Raw genomic sequence first — 13,212 nt, 5'->3', positions numbered from 1 at the left:
AAGCACTAATCTCATGCTGAGATTTACTGGCAATAAGCATGTCATCCACATATAGAATGAGTAGCATCAAACTGCCATCCTTTGCCCGTTTGGTGTATAAGCAATGATCGGTCTCACACCTATGATACCCTTGGGACTGCATGAATGCATCAAACTTCTTGTACCATTCTCTTGGCGCCTGCTTGAGTCCATACAAGCTCCACTTGAGCTTACACACAAGCTGCTCTTTCCCTTTAACAGCATATCCCTCTGGCTGACTCATATAGATCTCATCATGGAGATCTCCGTGAAGAAAAGCTGTCTTCACATCCATCTGACATAAATCCATGTCATCATGAGCAACAAGAGCTAACACTGCTCTCAAAGTAGTCATCTTGACTACAGGGGAAAAAATCTCATCAAAATCAATGCCCTTCTCCTGCTTAAATCCCTTGGCAACCAATCTGGCCTTATACCGAGGTAAAGCATTTGAATCCACTTTGACTTTGTAAACCCACTTGCATGGCAAAACCTTTCTGCCTGCAGGTAACTGCACCAAGTCCCATGTATCATTCTGAAGTAGGGAGTCCATTTCTGATTGCATGGCTTTCTCCCACTTCTTTTTCTCTGCTCTTCCCATAGCTTCCTTGAAGCTGGAAGGCTCACCACAATCTGTCAACATGATAAAATCAGCCACATTATTGGCTCCTGGAACAAACCTGACAGGAGGCCGTTGTGCACGGGAGCTCCTCCTAACAAAATGTTCCGGATTAGGCTGCTGTCCAGCCTGTTCTTCATGAATGACAGGTGGCTGTACCATCATATCTGGCTGTGCTACAGCTTCATCTGCTGCCATATCCAGTGGTACATCATTGGCAAAATCATCTGGCTGATTTCCAGCCTGTATACCCTCTTGAACAGGGTGATCTGCAGCAGGCTGCTGCTGCATATAAATGGGCATTCTTGGCTGTCCAACATCATCATAAATAACCCTCCTGTATTCCACAGGTTGCACGGGTTCCTTGTGTACACTATCTTCTTTAAAGATGACATCATTGCTGCGTATAATCTTCCGTTTAACGGGATCCCATAACCTGTACCCCATTTCACCTTCATCACCATATCCCATAAAGATGCATCTGATAGACTTTGGATCCAGCTTGGTGCGTAGATCTTTGCGTACATGAGCAAAGCACTCGCAGCCAAATACCCGTAAGTGCTTATATGAGGGTGGCTTGCCAGACCACACCTCCTCTGGCACTTTCAACTCCAAAGCCTTATTTGGTGACCTGTTAATAATGTGAACTGCTGTTTGCACGGCTTCTGCCCAAAAGCCATGGGGTAATGCAGCATAAGACAACATACATCGAACCTTCTCCTGAACAGTTCGATTCATCCGCTCACTTGCACCATTTTGAGATGCATTATGAGGGGCTGTGAGTTCCTGTTTGATGCCCTTAGCTTGGCAAAACTGCACAAAAGCATGTGACACATACTCACCCCCATTATCGGATCTGAGGCATTTCAGCCTACGACCTGTCCGATTCTCCACCTGAGCGACAAATCTCTTGAAAGCATCTAGGGCATCTCCCTTATGCTTCAAGAAATAGACCCACACCTTACGTGTGGCATCATCAATGAAAGTAATAAAATATTTGGCACCCCCTAGTGATAACTGTGGCATCTCACACAAATCAGTGTGCACTAGATCAAGTGGTGCTCTATTCTGAGGAGTTCTCCTCGTATGAGGAGTCACAGAATGCTTGCCAAAAATACAATGATCACAAGTAGGCAAATCTGAAAAAGAGAAAGGCGGCAGATAACCCAAACGTGACAGTTCTTGCATTCCCTTAACAGACATGTGTCCCAACCGGCTATGCCACAATGAAACCTTTGGCAGCTCGGTTATGGCAACAACATGATTACCCACACTGGAAACATAAAGAGGGTACAAGGTATCACTCTTAAAACCCTCAGCCACTACAGTATGGCCATCAGTAATCACCCATTTGGAATCCCCAAATGTGGTGTGGTAACCACTGTCATCCAATAAGCCAGTGCTAATCAGATTTTTCTTGATTTGCGGCACATGGCGAACACCATCAAGCATAAATGACTGTCCATCTGGAAGTACTATCTGTATACTGCCAATCCCTGCAATCTGACATGCATAGTTGTTCCCAAGATGAACAACTCCATGAGTACATGTGTAGGAAGTAAACCACTCCCTATGAGGTGTAACATGAAAAGAGGCACCTGAATCCAAGAGCCAGGTATGCATGTCATGACCATCAATAACCAAAGCATGTGCTATTACAGCAGAAGAGCATAAAACATCATGTATGTCACTGTCACTGTCCTCTGCTGCAACAGTCACTGCATCCAAGTCATCTGCCTTGGCCTTGCCTTTGCCTTTGCTTGCATTTCCTGCATCCTTCGTTTCAGCCTTCTTGGCTTTCTGATCCCGTATGAACTTGAAGCACTTCGACTTCACATGTCCCTTCTTGCCACAATAAAAGCATTCAATGTCCTTTTTGCCACGGGACTGACTACGGGATTTGGACTTACTAGCAGATCTCCCCTTCTGCTGAGTCCTGCCTCTGTCCTGTACCTGCAAAGCACTTGAAGACTTGCTGCCCGCATTATTCTTCCTGCCCATCTCCTCCATAAGGAGAGAGCTCTCTACATCAGCATAAATAAGAGTGGCATTTGAGTTTGACAGGGTGGTCTTAAAAGTGTCCCAACTCTCAGGAAGAGTACACAACAAGAAAGTAGCCTTGAACTCCTCATCAAGGTTCAACCCCTGTGCAATCAGCTGTGTAAAGATAGCATTGAACTCACTCAAGTGTGAGGTCATAGCTGTACCTTCCTTCATGCGAAGATCGACCAGCTTCTTCAGCCAATAAACCTTACTGGCTGAGCTCTTTTGGGCATACAGTTCTTCTAGTCTTTGCCATAGACCATAAGAGGTCTTTTCAGCCTGTACATTGAACACAAGAGTGTCTGAAATAGTGAGCATGATAGCTGCCCTCGCAGACAGATCAAGCTCTTCCCAATCATCAGCTGCCATATCAGATGGCTTGACACCCTTTACCCTTATGGGCTTAGCAATCTTCTTTAACAGAAGAACATTCAAGCACTGTTCTGCCCATAATGCATAGTTATGTGCTCCTTCCAGTTTCTTTATGTTCAGAATTGAAGAATCACCTCCTCCTGATGCCATATCAGATGAGGAAAGTACCTGACTCCCTGGAAGTAAAAAGACTGAATAAAAAAGTTCTGATTTCTCAGAAAAGCCTGCTCTATTCAAGAGCCAGAAGCACTCTCAAAGGTGCTGTTTTTACTGTCAGTAAAATCTGCAGCAAAACAGTAAATGTCCCTGCAAATACTGTACCTTCTGACAAACTGTTCTGAGCTCAAAAAAGGCATAAAAACAGTAATTTCAGACTGCTGCTGCTGCTCAACAAGAGCTTAACAGTGCATACTTATCTGACAAAACCACCAACACTGCTGTAAACACTGCTGTACTGACTGTACTGATCACTTCTCCCACCTCAGATGAGGTATGTCACTGACTCAAATTGCAGAAACCACTTGACAAACACCCCAAAAAACAGTAAATGACCCTTCAGCCTGTCACAAAACCTGCAACAGTAAATGGGATAAATCCCAAGCAATCACCCTTATACCAAGGGGAGAAAATGCATCTGAAGATCTCTGTCGGTAACCCAAGTGCTGTCAAACAAAGTCTGGGCAAAAGCCCCTTGATCTGACACCTGAACCAAGTGGAGAACACCTCAACACTGAGGTAGCATGCAATATGAAAATCTCTCTGACACTTATACCTGACAATGTGTAATGCAGAGACTGCTTCTGTGTACTCGGTAACAACACAACTCACAACGTACAGACACCAGGAAGAAAATCTTTTGAGCACTGTCAACGATGGGCAGTTAGGGACCGAGTAAACTCGATGCGCCCTGACCAAGCGTGGCTCAACTGAGATTTTCAGAGTGTGTACAAAGAATGTGACCTGCAACAAATGTCACCAAATGCACTGCGGAAATAAAGCAAATGTGTGCTCCCTGGCTACACACTGCCTCAAGGCATAGACTGCAAACACATCTAGGCAAAAGCCCTTTGATAAGATCACCCAAAACTGAGAATTTCACTCAGTAAAAGCATAGAAGCTTCTGCAAAACAAGCATCTGACCTTCCTGAAGGACAAGTAACTGCGCAAACACCACCGCTGTGGCACAAGTCACCTCAAGCGTGAGTGACACGAGAGTACCTGCTGTACCTCAACAAGAGCACAGTATACAGCTGAAATGCTTCAGGAATGCATCGGAATGCTTCATGTACTGCGTGTACATGCACAAAGCAGAGTGCTTCAGCACTATTTCTCTTCCAACAAAAAATGTGTCTGCTGTATTTCTGTCCTTGCAGCAGCACGCTTCCCCAAAAAAAAATTTCGACCTGCTGTAGGCACACTTCCCAAAAAAAAACGAGTCTCTGCCTGGCTCCCTACGCGCGCACACGCACGTCGAAGGAGATCCAGCTTCCTGGGTGAAGGACTGTCGTCCGTACAGTTGTACGGCAGTCCGTACGACTGTACGGACAGCCCGTACGGTTGTAGTAGGACTAGCTGCACACAGCAGCTATGCAGCTGCCTGATGCAGCGTCGAAATGCTGCATACAGCGGCTGCTGTACAGCTGCAACAGATGACGCCCGCGCCCGCGACGTCGCCCTGCAGCCCGCAAAACACAAAAAAAAACGTCGCCGCCGTACGCTGGTCCGCTGCCCTGCAGCCTGCGAAAAAACGCCGCCGTACGATGGCGAGCCCGTACCCTGCCTTCGCAATGCGCTGCCACAGTCCGTCGTCCTGCGCGATATCCGTCGCAGTCCGTCCGTACGGATGTACGGACGACGTACGGCCGTACAGATCTGTCCGTACGTCCGTACGGAAGGGGTAGGCCAGGAAGAGGAGGCTTGGGAGGGGAGGCTCTGATACCAGTTGAGAGGGGGGAAGTGAGAAGGAAGGGAGCAAGAGAGTGAGAGTGAGAGAGACACAATAGTGCGGGTGTGAAGTGATGAGTGAGCCACACCACAAACTCACTTAAGTTTTATTAGGATTAGGTTTACCCTATGACTGTCTTAAGACAGTCATAGGTGTCCTAACTTTTAATTCTTTAATTAAGGGTAGGCAATGTGCCTTTACCCCAACACAAGTACTTTGTACTTGTGTTTAGTAATGTTATCCATCTATCTAAGTTTGTGTGACTATCATCCTCGACTCGTCCTGTACTGCATACACTCTCTTTCTCTCTTTCTCTCAAACGTACCTTCAGTCCCTGCTATGCGTGATGGAGTTTATGGTTTTCAATCTTATGAGTGATTATCGTGAGATTGAAACTGCACTATGTTGTGTTTTTAGAGGATGAGTTTGGGAATGTTCCTGGATTCATCTAGGTATATATTTAGTATACTCTCATTGTGTACCTGCTTTCTCAATGTAGATTTTCAACATTTCTATGTTTCTTGTTACTTGTGTTAGTTGCCGTTATTTATTTGAGTTGATGCCACAACCTTTGCTTATCTTTTTCCATGTTTGCAGCAACCGTGTAGAGGTGGCTTATCGAGAAGCCATTGCTTTGAGAAGGCAAGAGGAACTTATCCGTGAAGAAGAGGCTGCAGGGCAAGCTGAAATTGAGCTGAAAGCAAAGCGCGAAGCGGCTGAAAAGGAGAAGCGGACCAAGAAAAAACAGGTTTGTATGGTCTGGTACTCGCACAACTTCTACTTTTTTAGATTTAGGGCCTAATTTCTTTGCCTTTATTGTCCTTCTTTGGGTCTAATGCTTTTAAAAGGAGGTAGGTGTGTGAAGTAAACGATCGCACATTTTTGTTTCATTTGCTCCTATACAAAAGTGGAGGTTTTCCAATAGTGCTTGTATTGCAATTGTTGCCAAGTATAGAATTATATAAGTGACTGGACTTGCCATAATGTACGGTTTTTGTTTAAGCACTATGGTGAATGAATTCCAATCAGTTACATACATTTCTGAATTACAATCAGTTAGAATTGTTTTCGCTCCTGCGAACTCCCTCCCTCCTCCGCTCCCCGTCTACCCCCCCTCGCACGCTGCGCGGCCCTCCCCTCTACCTCCTCTCAGCCACTGCCGCGCGGCCCTCCGCCCTCCTCTCCTCACCCCCGCCCGTCGATCCTCGCCTCCCCCCTCGCCACACTCCGCTCACCTCGCCGCCCCGCTCCACCCCCCCTCTCTCCGCCCGTTGCTCCCCGCTCCTCCTCTCCTACTCCTCCCCTCTCCGCATTCAGCCCCCCCACCCGCCCCACCTCCTCGCGTGGCGCTACCAACCCCCCGGCCCCCTTCTCCCCCCCCCGCTACTGCGCCACGCTGCCCCCCCTTTTTCCTCCCCTCCTCACCTCTCCTCCCCACCCCCCTCGTGCGGCGCTGCCACACCTCCCTTCCCCTCCCTCTCACCCCCCTGCGCTGTGCTCCCCCCCCCCTCTCTTTCTCCTCCTCCTTCCCCTGCCATCCCCTTTTGTCACCACCCTCTCCCCCCCCCGTTCCCCCATACCTCTCCATCTCTCTTCTTCCCTCCTCCACCTTAATCCCCCATCCCCGCCCCTTCCGTTTCCTTCCCCTTCCCCCGCCTTGGAGTGTTCGCAGTTAGTCAATGCGATATGGCGGCCACGTGCCCGGAACCGGTGGCCCAGACGGACCCCCCCCTTCATCAGCCTATCGCGTAATATTGACAGAGCACCAGATCTCCTTGGTGAAGCAGGCCGCCACGGACTTCTCCCAGACATTCGATTATGGGAGAGTCATTGGCTACTCCCCTTCATGAGCAGACATCAGGGACTGGTTGCAGTCCACCCTCTACCTCGAGGACAGTCACATCGAGGAGGTTGCACTCATGGGACATGGCATCTTCTGGCTTAAGCTCTCCTCAACACAGGCTGCGATCGACATGGTGAGGCGATCCCCTACTTCTGTGGGTTGGAAGATCATCCTCATGGTCCCATGGTACAGGGGTTTCAGTGTAGCGGACTTCGATGCCCGCTTTCGCATTCCTAGCCATCCAGTTACCCTGATCTTCCCAGGTCTCGCAACCGAGCTTCGCCCGATCATCAAGGATCTGGGGGCGCACTTTGGCTGGCCTATGCAGGACACCTACGTTGATGCGGCGGCAGCCCAAGGGGTGCCACGTGTCAGAGTGGCAGTCCTCGATCCACAGAGTATCCCCTCGGAGTTTGAGATAGAGACCGACACAGGTGTGGTGACGTAGCGCATTCTGGTCACTGGTCGTCCAAACCAGTGTCTGAGATGCCATGGCTTCGGGCACCAGGCGCGCTCATGTCCTCGCTTCACGGGTACAGAACCTCAGAAGACCCCCGTTCAGGCAACTCAGGATCCTCCTCACCAGTCAGCGACATCCCCTCCCGAAGGGAAAGGCTGGACGGAGGTCAAAAGAAAACGGAGGGGAAACAAAGCAGGCCCCAAAAAACCTGCCCATCTACAGCAAGAGCTCCCTTCGGTGGTCCCTACTCATCAGCAGCCCGGTAAGGGGAAGGAGAAGGGAAAGGAGAAGGTCAGCCAGCCTCCCCCTCATCCTTCACCCCGCCCTCCTCCCCCTCCCCCCTCCTCCTCGATTCTCCGGCCCCCACCCTCTCCAGGATTCCCCTCCGCACCGGTGGTTTCCACTCCACTCTCTTCCTCGAGCATGATCCAGAGGGAATCTCCCCCTCCACCTGCGCCACCTGCAGCCCTGAAGCCAGCACACACCTCACCCGCGCCTATCCCTCCGGGCCCGGCGGAGGGGAGTGGCTCTTCCCCGCAGGTGGCCAGCACCCCTCTCTCTGGTTCAGACTCCTCGTCGTCGTCCCCATGCCCAAGGGCTGCTCCTAGAGCTCTTCCATTGGAGTTTTATCGAGCAGGTCCTTGGGATTATCTGGATGCAGCGGGTATTGGCTCCTTCCGTGCATGCCTAGACATCAGCATCTTCTTCCTCCGCAAGGGGGCGGAGGGTAAGGTGTCCGTCCTTGCCCCACACGATGGTCCTAGCTATTCCTTCACTATCTCCAGTGAAGGGAATGAGCAATGGACGAATGAAAATGTTTGGGAGACGATATGAGATCAGTCCCAGGAGCAGGTGCTGGATTGGATTGGTAGCAGAGCAGCGGAGCTTCTTCAGCAGCAGTGGCAGGAGGGTGATGTTCGTCTGCGTTGGTGCCACAGCGCCAAACGTTTCCGACTCCTGGTCATTATTAGACCACCGCTGGAGTGGGCGTACGCGGAAGGGCTTCGTTCATGGAGGACCTTAGAGGTAGCGGGCTTCTACAGCATTTCCTTGGCAGAGGTGTCAAGTTGGTTAGAGAGAGCCTACCACGACGGGGCGAAGGGCCTCTCCCCTCTGCGGAAGGTTTTAGAGGATGGGTCCGATGATCCGGCCTCTCCTTCGAAACCTTCACAGAAGCGCCTTCGTCTCCACACAGGACATCCTCCGACCACTTCGACATCGATCGCAAGCAGACAGCTGTTTGTGGCCCACCTTCCCTCCTCATGAGTTTACGCATTATCTCTTGGAACGTTAACGGGTTCCACTCATCAGGAGACCGTGGCCCCAGGAAGATGGTGCTCAGACAGGAGCTCCAGCTAGCCTTAGTGGGAAGGGTAGATGTGCTCCTACTACAGGAACACACGCTCTCGGCTTCTCTGACCAGTATTTGTGGGAAGGTCCTCACAGGACGCTCCCACACCTACTGGGAACCTTCGATTGGCGAGCAGGGGAGGAGCGGGAGTGTCTGTACCTCCATCGACGCTTCTCTAGTTCAGCATGTGTGTGGCTTTGGCACTCTGATCCCAGGACGTGCGCTTTGGGTGGGCTTGCATATTGAGGATCCCGTATCGGCATCCTCAATATCTACGCCCCGACCGATCTCAGACGTAGAGCCATTTTTTGGAGATTCTTGACTGACTTGTTGCCAGAGATGGACTCTTGGATTGTAGGAGGGGACTTCAACAACCTTGAGACCTTAGAGGATCAGTAGGGACGGGGCCCAGAGTTCCTCGGTATACCTCAGGCAGAGCAGGCAGATTGGGACTCCTTTTTCTTCGCAATGGGAGGTCGGGACAGTTGGAGGGAGCCTTCCTTTCGCAGATGGTCCGGGAGTCTGGACTTCTCTTGGGGTTACAGGAGGGAGGTAGGCAGACTTCTGGAGCGGCTAGACCGTTTCTATGTCAGCGACTGGGCGCTTAGCAGAGGAGGAGAGTCAGGAGTGGTTCCAGGGACGACACTCTCTGACCATGCCCTAGTCATCCTAGTCCTGGACTCAGCCTCTCACTCCTCACCTTCACGTTCATGCCAGATCCCTGACTCCATCTACTCCATAGCAGCGGTTCACAGCAGGATAGTGGACCTGTGGGAGCAGGATTGGGACCCCACCAGGGATATGGCAGCACATGTAGCTCAGGCGCTTTCTGAGTCCAGCCTCATCTGTCAGCAGGAGGTGATTCAGCTCAGACAGCAGTGTTGGGCGCGGGAGAGGGGTCTCCGACGTGATCTCGCTTCGATTCAGCGTATGCAGGAGTTTTCTCCAGGCTCTAAGGAGCTCAGACAGCAGGAGGTTCGGGCCCGAGCCATGCTAGAGGAGATCACCCAGCGTCGCTCAGAGTTTTCATTTCATGCTTCCAAGTCCTTCTGGGCTAGGAAAGGCGAGAGGATGTGCAGAGAGTTCTTCAGGACTCATGAACAGAGGTTAGCAGGGGAACAACTCCGTTCTCTTAGGGCGCATGATGGTAGTGTCGGGACTGCCTTTGGAGCTGCTCGCATGGGCAGACGGTTTGGAAGGGAGTCATGGGGATCTTAGCGAGGGCTACACCCGAGCTAGGACCGATCACTTGGGGAGTCGTTTGCTGGTGCAGCACTGAGACGGGACATCACTTGGCCTATGATTTCTCTAGACAGGATCCCGTCTTTTTCATCACGCAGGCCACCTGGGCATACATGGACAGCTTCCCTTTGCATCTGACAGAGACAGATGCAGGAGCGATGCTCGGCACCCAGTTTGGGAGATCATAGGGAGCATTATAGGCTGGCATATCTGGACTTCCAGATGCGCGCAGACTGTAGGAGATCAGACTTCTTCTGCTACCCAGACCCTCGCAGACATTTGGAGCACGATCGTTCACACGCTCAAGGGTCAGTGGGATCAGATTCAGGAAGAGTCCCGGGCAGGGAAGGAAAAGAGACGATGTTTCCTTCGCGACTGGGACCACCGGGAGTTGTTCTTCCAGCACTCTACTTAGAGTCTTCAGTGGCACTACGCCCCTCCACCGTGGCTGTTTGTCCACTCTCCGATGATTATGCCCTGAGAGGCTTGTATTTAGCATTTTGATTCCTCGGGCTGAATCCGTTTTGTGATTGCATCCCGCTGGCCTTTAGGCCTTCTTGTACTCTTGCTTTCAAGTAATATAACTAGCACTACTTTTTGCGCAAAAAAAAATTTCTGAAGTTTCAAGAAAGAGAATGTACTTTATTTTAATTATTCAGATGTGAAAATACACCATACAACCAAAAGAGGGAGCTTGATATAGGGTCTTAATTCACATGGATGAATGCTGTTTCATTTTTAATCTCTTGTTAGAGGGAGACATAGTGGAAGGGTCTGAATTTTTGTGTGTGTGTGTGTGTGTGAGAGAGAGAGAGAGAGAGAGAGAGAGAGAGAGGATTAGATGTCACATAAAAAAGTAAGTACAAAGGGTGGGGAGGTGGACTTTTATAGTCCCCCTTCACTATATCTCCTTTTTGCCCCTCTCTATGCCCAAACATCCCCTAGCCAAATTAGCCCTAACCCTCACTAGCTTGGCCCAATCTTGGCCTTCCTTACAATCCATCCCCCCTAAAAAATAATTGTCTGGAAAATTGAAGGTGATGGTTAGGCACCGAGGACCCCTTACTGTAAAAACGACATACTCTATCATGCAGGCATGATGCCACAAAGGCCAAAAGGAAATGTGATATCTTCCTTTGCCTTGGGTGTTGTGGCACCTCCGGGGTCATGTGGGTGGTAATCCATCTTGGCATGCTCATCGTCACAAGCTCCATAATCACACAAGTTCCGGATGTCCACATTTTTTTTGTTCTGCACATCCCATTATGATTTGGTGTCCACTATTCTCCACATGGGAAGCATTGATTGTTTGCCATATACCCCACAGGGTAGCTTTAATGAGTGTATCAATGAGCTGTCCTTGCATTATTGCATCTCCGTTTATGTTGTCTTACCAAATGTGAAGATCTAAAAATCATCTTCCAATGAGCTGCTGTGTATGGGCACAAACAGCTCCATGAGTTTCTCCAATCCCCCAACATTCCATGGAGCTAGAGTTCTCAGATATGAGACAACCAATACTTGGATGCTAGCATACATGTCTTTTGGATGTCTTCCAAGATGATGTATCTGCTGAGACATGGTACTTCTAGCCTCTGAACAGCCACATAATCTAAGTCATGCCTGCTAGGAGTTGTGTAAGCATGATCCCATAATCTTTCCTTGTCATTGGATACACCTATGTCCTAACCCCTGACAACAAAATAATCAAACACATTGTTTGAACCAGTTTTGGTAGAACAAGGATTGGGCATTGGATGAAACAGGCAAATGCCGGATCGTGTTTGACGTTCATTTCCTTCAGGCTGGAAAGGGTCAGCTATCCATGCCATTGTTGTAGTAAGAAGACAGCACAAACATGCACATCCCTCAAAAGCTATCGGCCATGTGCAACCCAAAGCGCATATGCTGACCCATAGTCTTGCGTACACCTGCCATATTGACCGCAGCTGATTACCATTGAGCAAGTCATCTCTGGCATAATCGTCAAATTCCACTAACCAAGATTGTGTCAAGCACACTAACGAGTATCCACTTCTTTTTTGAAGGTGAGGCATGAACTTGCATAAGTTCATATTCAAGACATGCTACAACCAAATCTGTAACAAAATTACCGTTCATTGGCTGCATGCTTCTGGCCCTTTTTCCACACAACACCAGCTGGCTGCATGCAACACGAACATTAAAATTAGATGGACAAGGCCTGGTCATACATTCTTTAGCAATTATTCCTTTCGAAGTGGCTCCTTCGAGCTCAGTTAGTTCTTTTGCTGAGCTGCCTCTGCTTAAGATTTCCATAAAAGGCACAATTCCCAAGATCTATATCATTGCAGGACACACAGCGGAAGACTTATAGTAATGCCCAAGAGCTCACACAGTGTGCATGTGGGGTGTGGAATCACAAACTTCTTTACTTATGTGCATTCAATAGATGATGAACCGGCCAAATAGAGAAACCACCAAAATATATATTTCCGTCCAAAACTATGGGCACAATACAAGAGAGAGAGATCCAGAGTCCCACGAATGGTGTGGTCCTTGATCTTACCACAAGGTCCTCCTCCTATCTGCTGGCTATCTCTAGACTCGAGCCCGCGTGCTCCACCTCGAGTGTAAGTTGACTTTCCGTCCAAAGATCTCAGCACCTTGCTGCCCTAGTAGACAGCCTAGGCTTCAGCCCCAAGTGAGCTCAGTCTGCAGCAACTCTGGTCCTGCTTTGCCTCCTGGATGTAGGCCCAAAGATCAGGCTTCTGCTGCTCCTGCTGCTCCTATATTTGCTGACTTGCTGGATGTTGAATGCCCTGCCAAAGGGCTCCTTTTATAGGCCCCAAAGGGGCTCAAAACTGACCGACTTGAAGGGGCTTCCTGGCCGACTTTGTCTGTCCATCAACCGACCCCACAGCTCCCTATCTATGGGGCTGTGTGCTGGCCAACTTTGATTGGCCAGCCGACCAGCCTGCTAGCCCTATATGAAGGGCAGGGTACTGCCTTATTTGCTTATGCAGGGGGCATTCCACTGGCCAGCCCATAACCAGGCCTGTCTGGCTGGCTATACCCAGTCCAATCAGCCTATCTACACAGGCCGACCCTGCTGCTGCACACCTGCCTTCATTGCGCCATATCCAGAGCATGTTGCAGGCCATGTGCTTGCCCACAAACCTCGCTCAATAGCTCTGCATGTAGGCTTTTGTACCTCGGGATACCCTGCCAACCATGAATGCTCCAGATCTGTCCCAGATCCACACATCCAGGTAATCTCTCTTTGGGCACAGGTCTCCCTCCCCCACGCTCTCCTCATTTGGGGGCTTACAGATGGGGA

At 49.8% G+C, this 13,212-nt stretch overlaps 1 protein-coding gene across 1 annotated transcript in view; it reads left to right on the top strand.

Annotated features, from left to right (window-relative positions):
• Positions 1 to 13,212, top strand: part of LOC147902873 (uncharacterized) — a 98,226-nt gene that overhangs the window by 64,074 nt on the left and 20,940 nt on the right. The window contains exon 9 of the mRNA XM_087373880.1: positions 5,595 to 5,745. Within this exon, the coding sequence (XP_087230006.1) occupies positions 5,595 to 5,745 (151 nt within the window). The remainder of the gene's footprint in view (positions 1 to 5,594; positions 5,746 to 13,212) is intronic.

The sequence above is a fragment of the Dipteris shenzhenensis genome, chromosome 4 (assembly GCF_047967505.1).
Source record: "Dipteris shenzhenensis isolate YYH24624 ecotype China chromosome 4, Dip_SZ_1.0, whole genome shotgun sequence".
NCBI classification, from domain to species: domain Eukaryota; kingdom Viridiplantae; phylum Streptophyta; class Polypodiopsida; order Gleicheniales; family Dipteridaceae; genus Dipteris; species Dipteris shenzhenensis.
The sequence above is the reverse complement of the archived record's forward strand: the minus strand, read 5'-3'. Positions and strand labels throughout refer to the sequence as shown.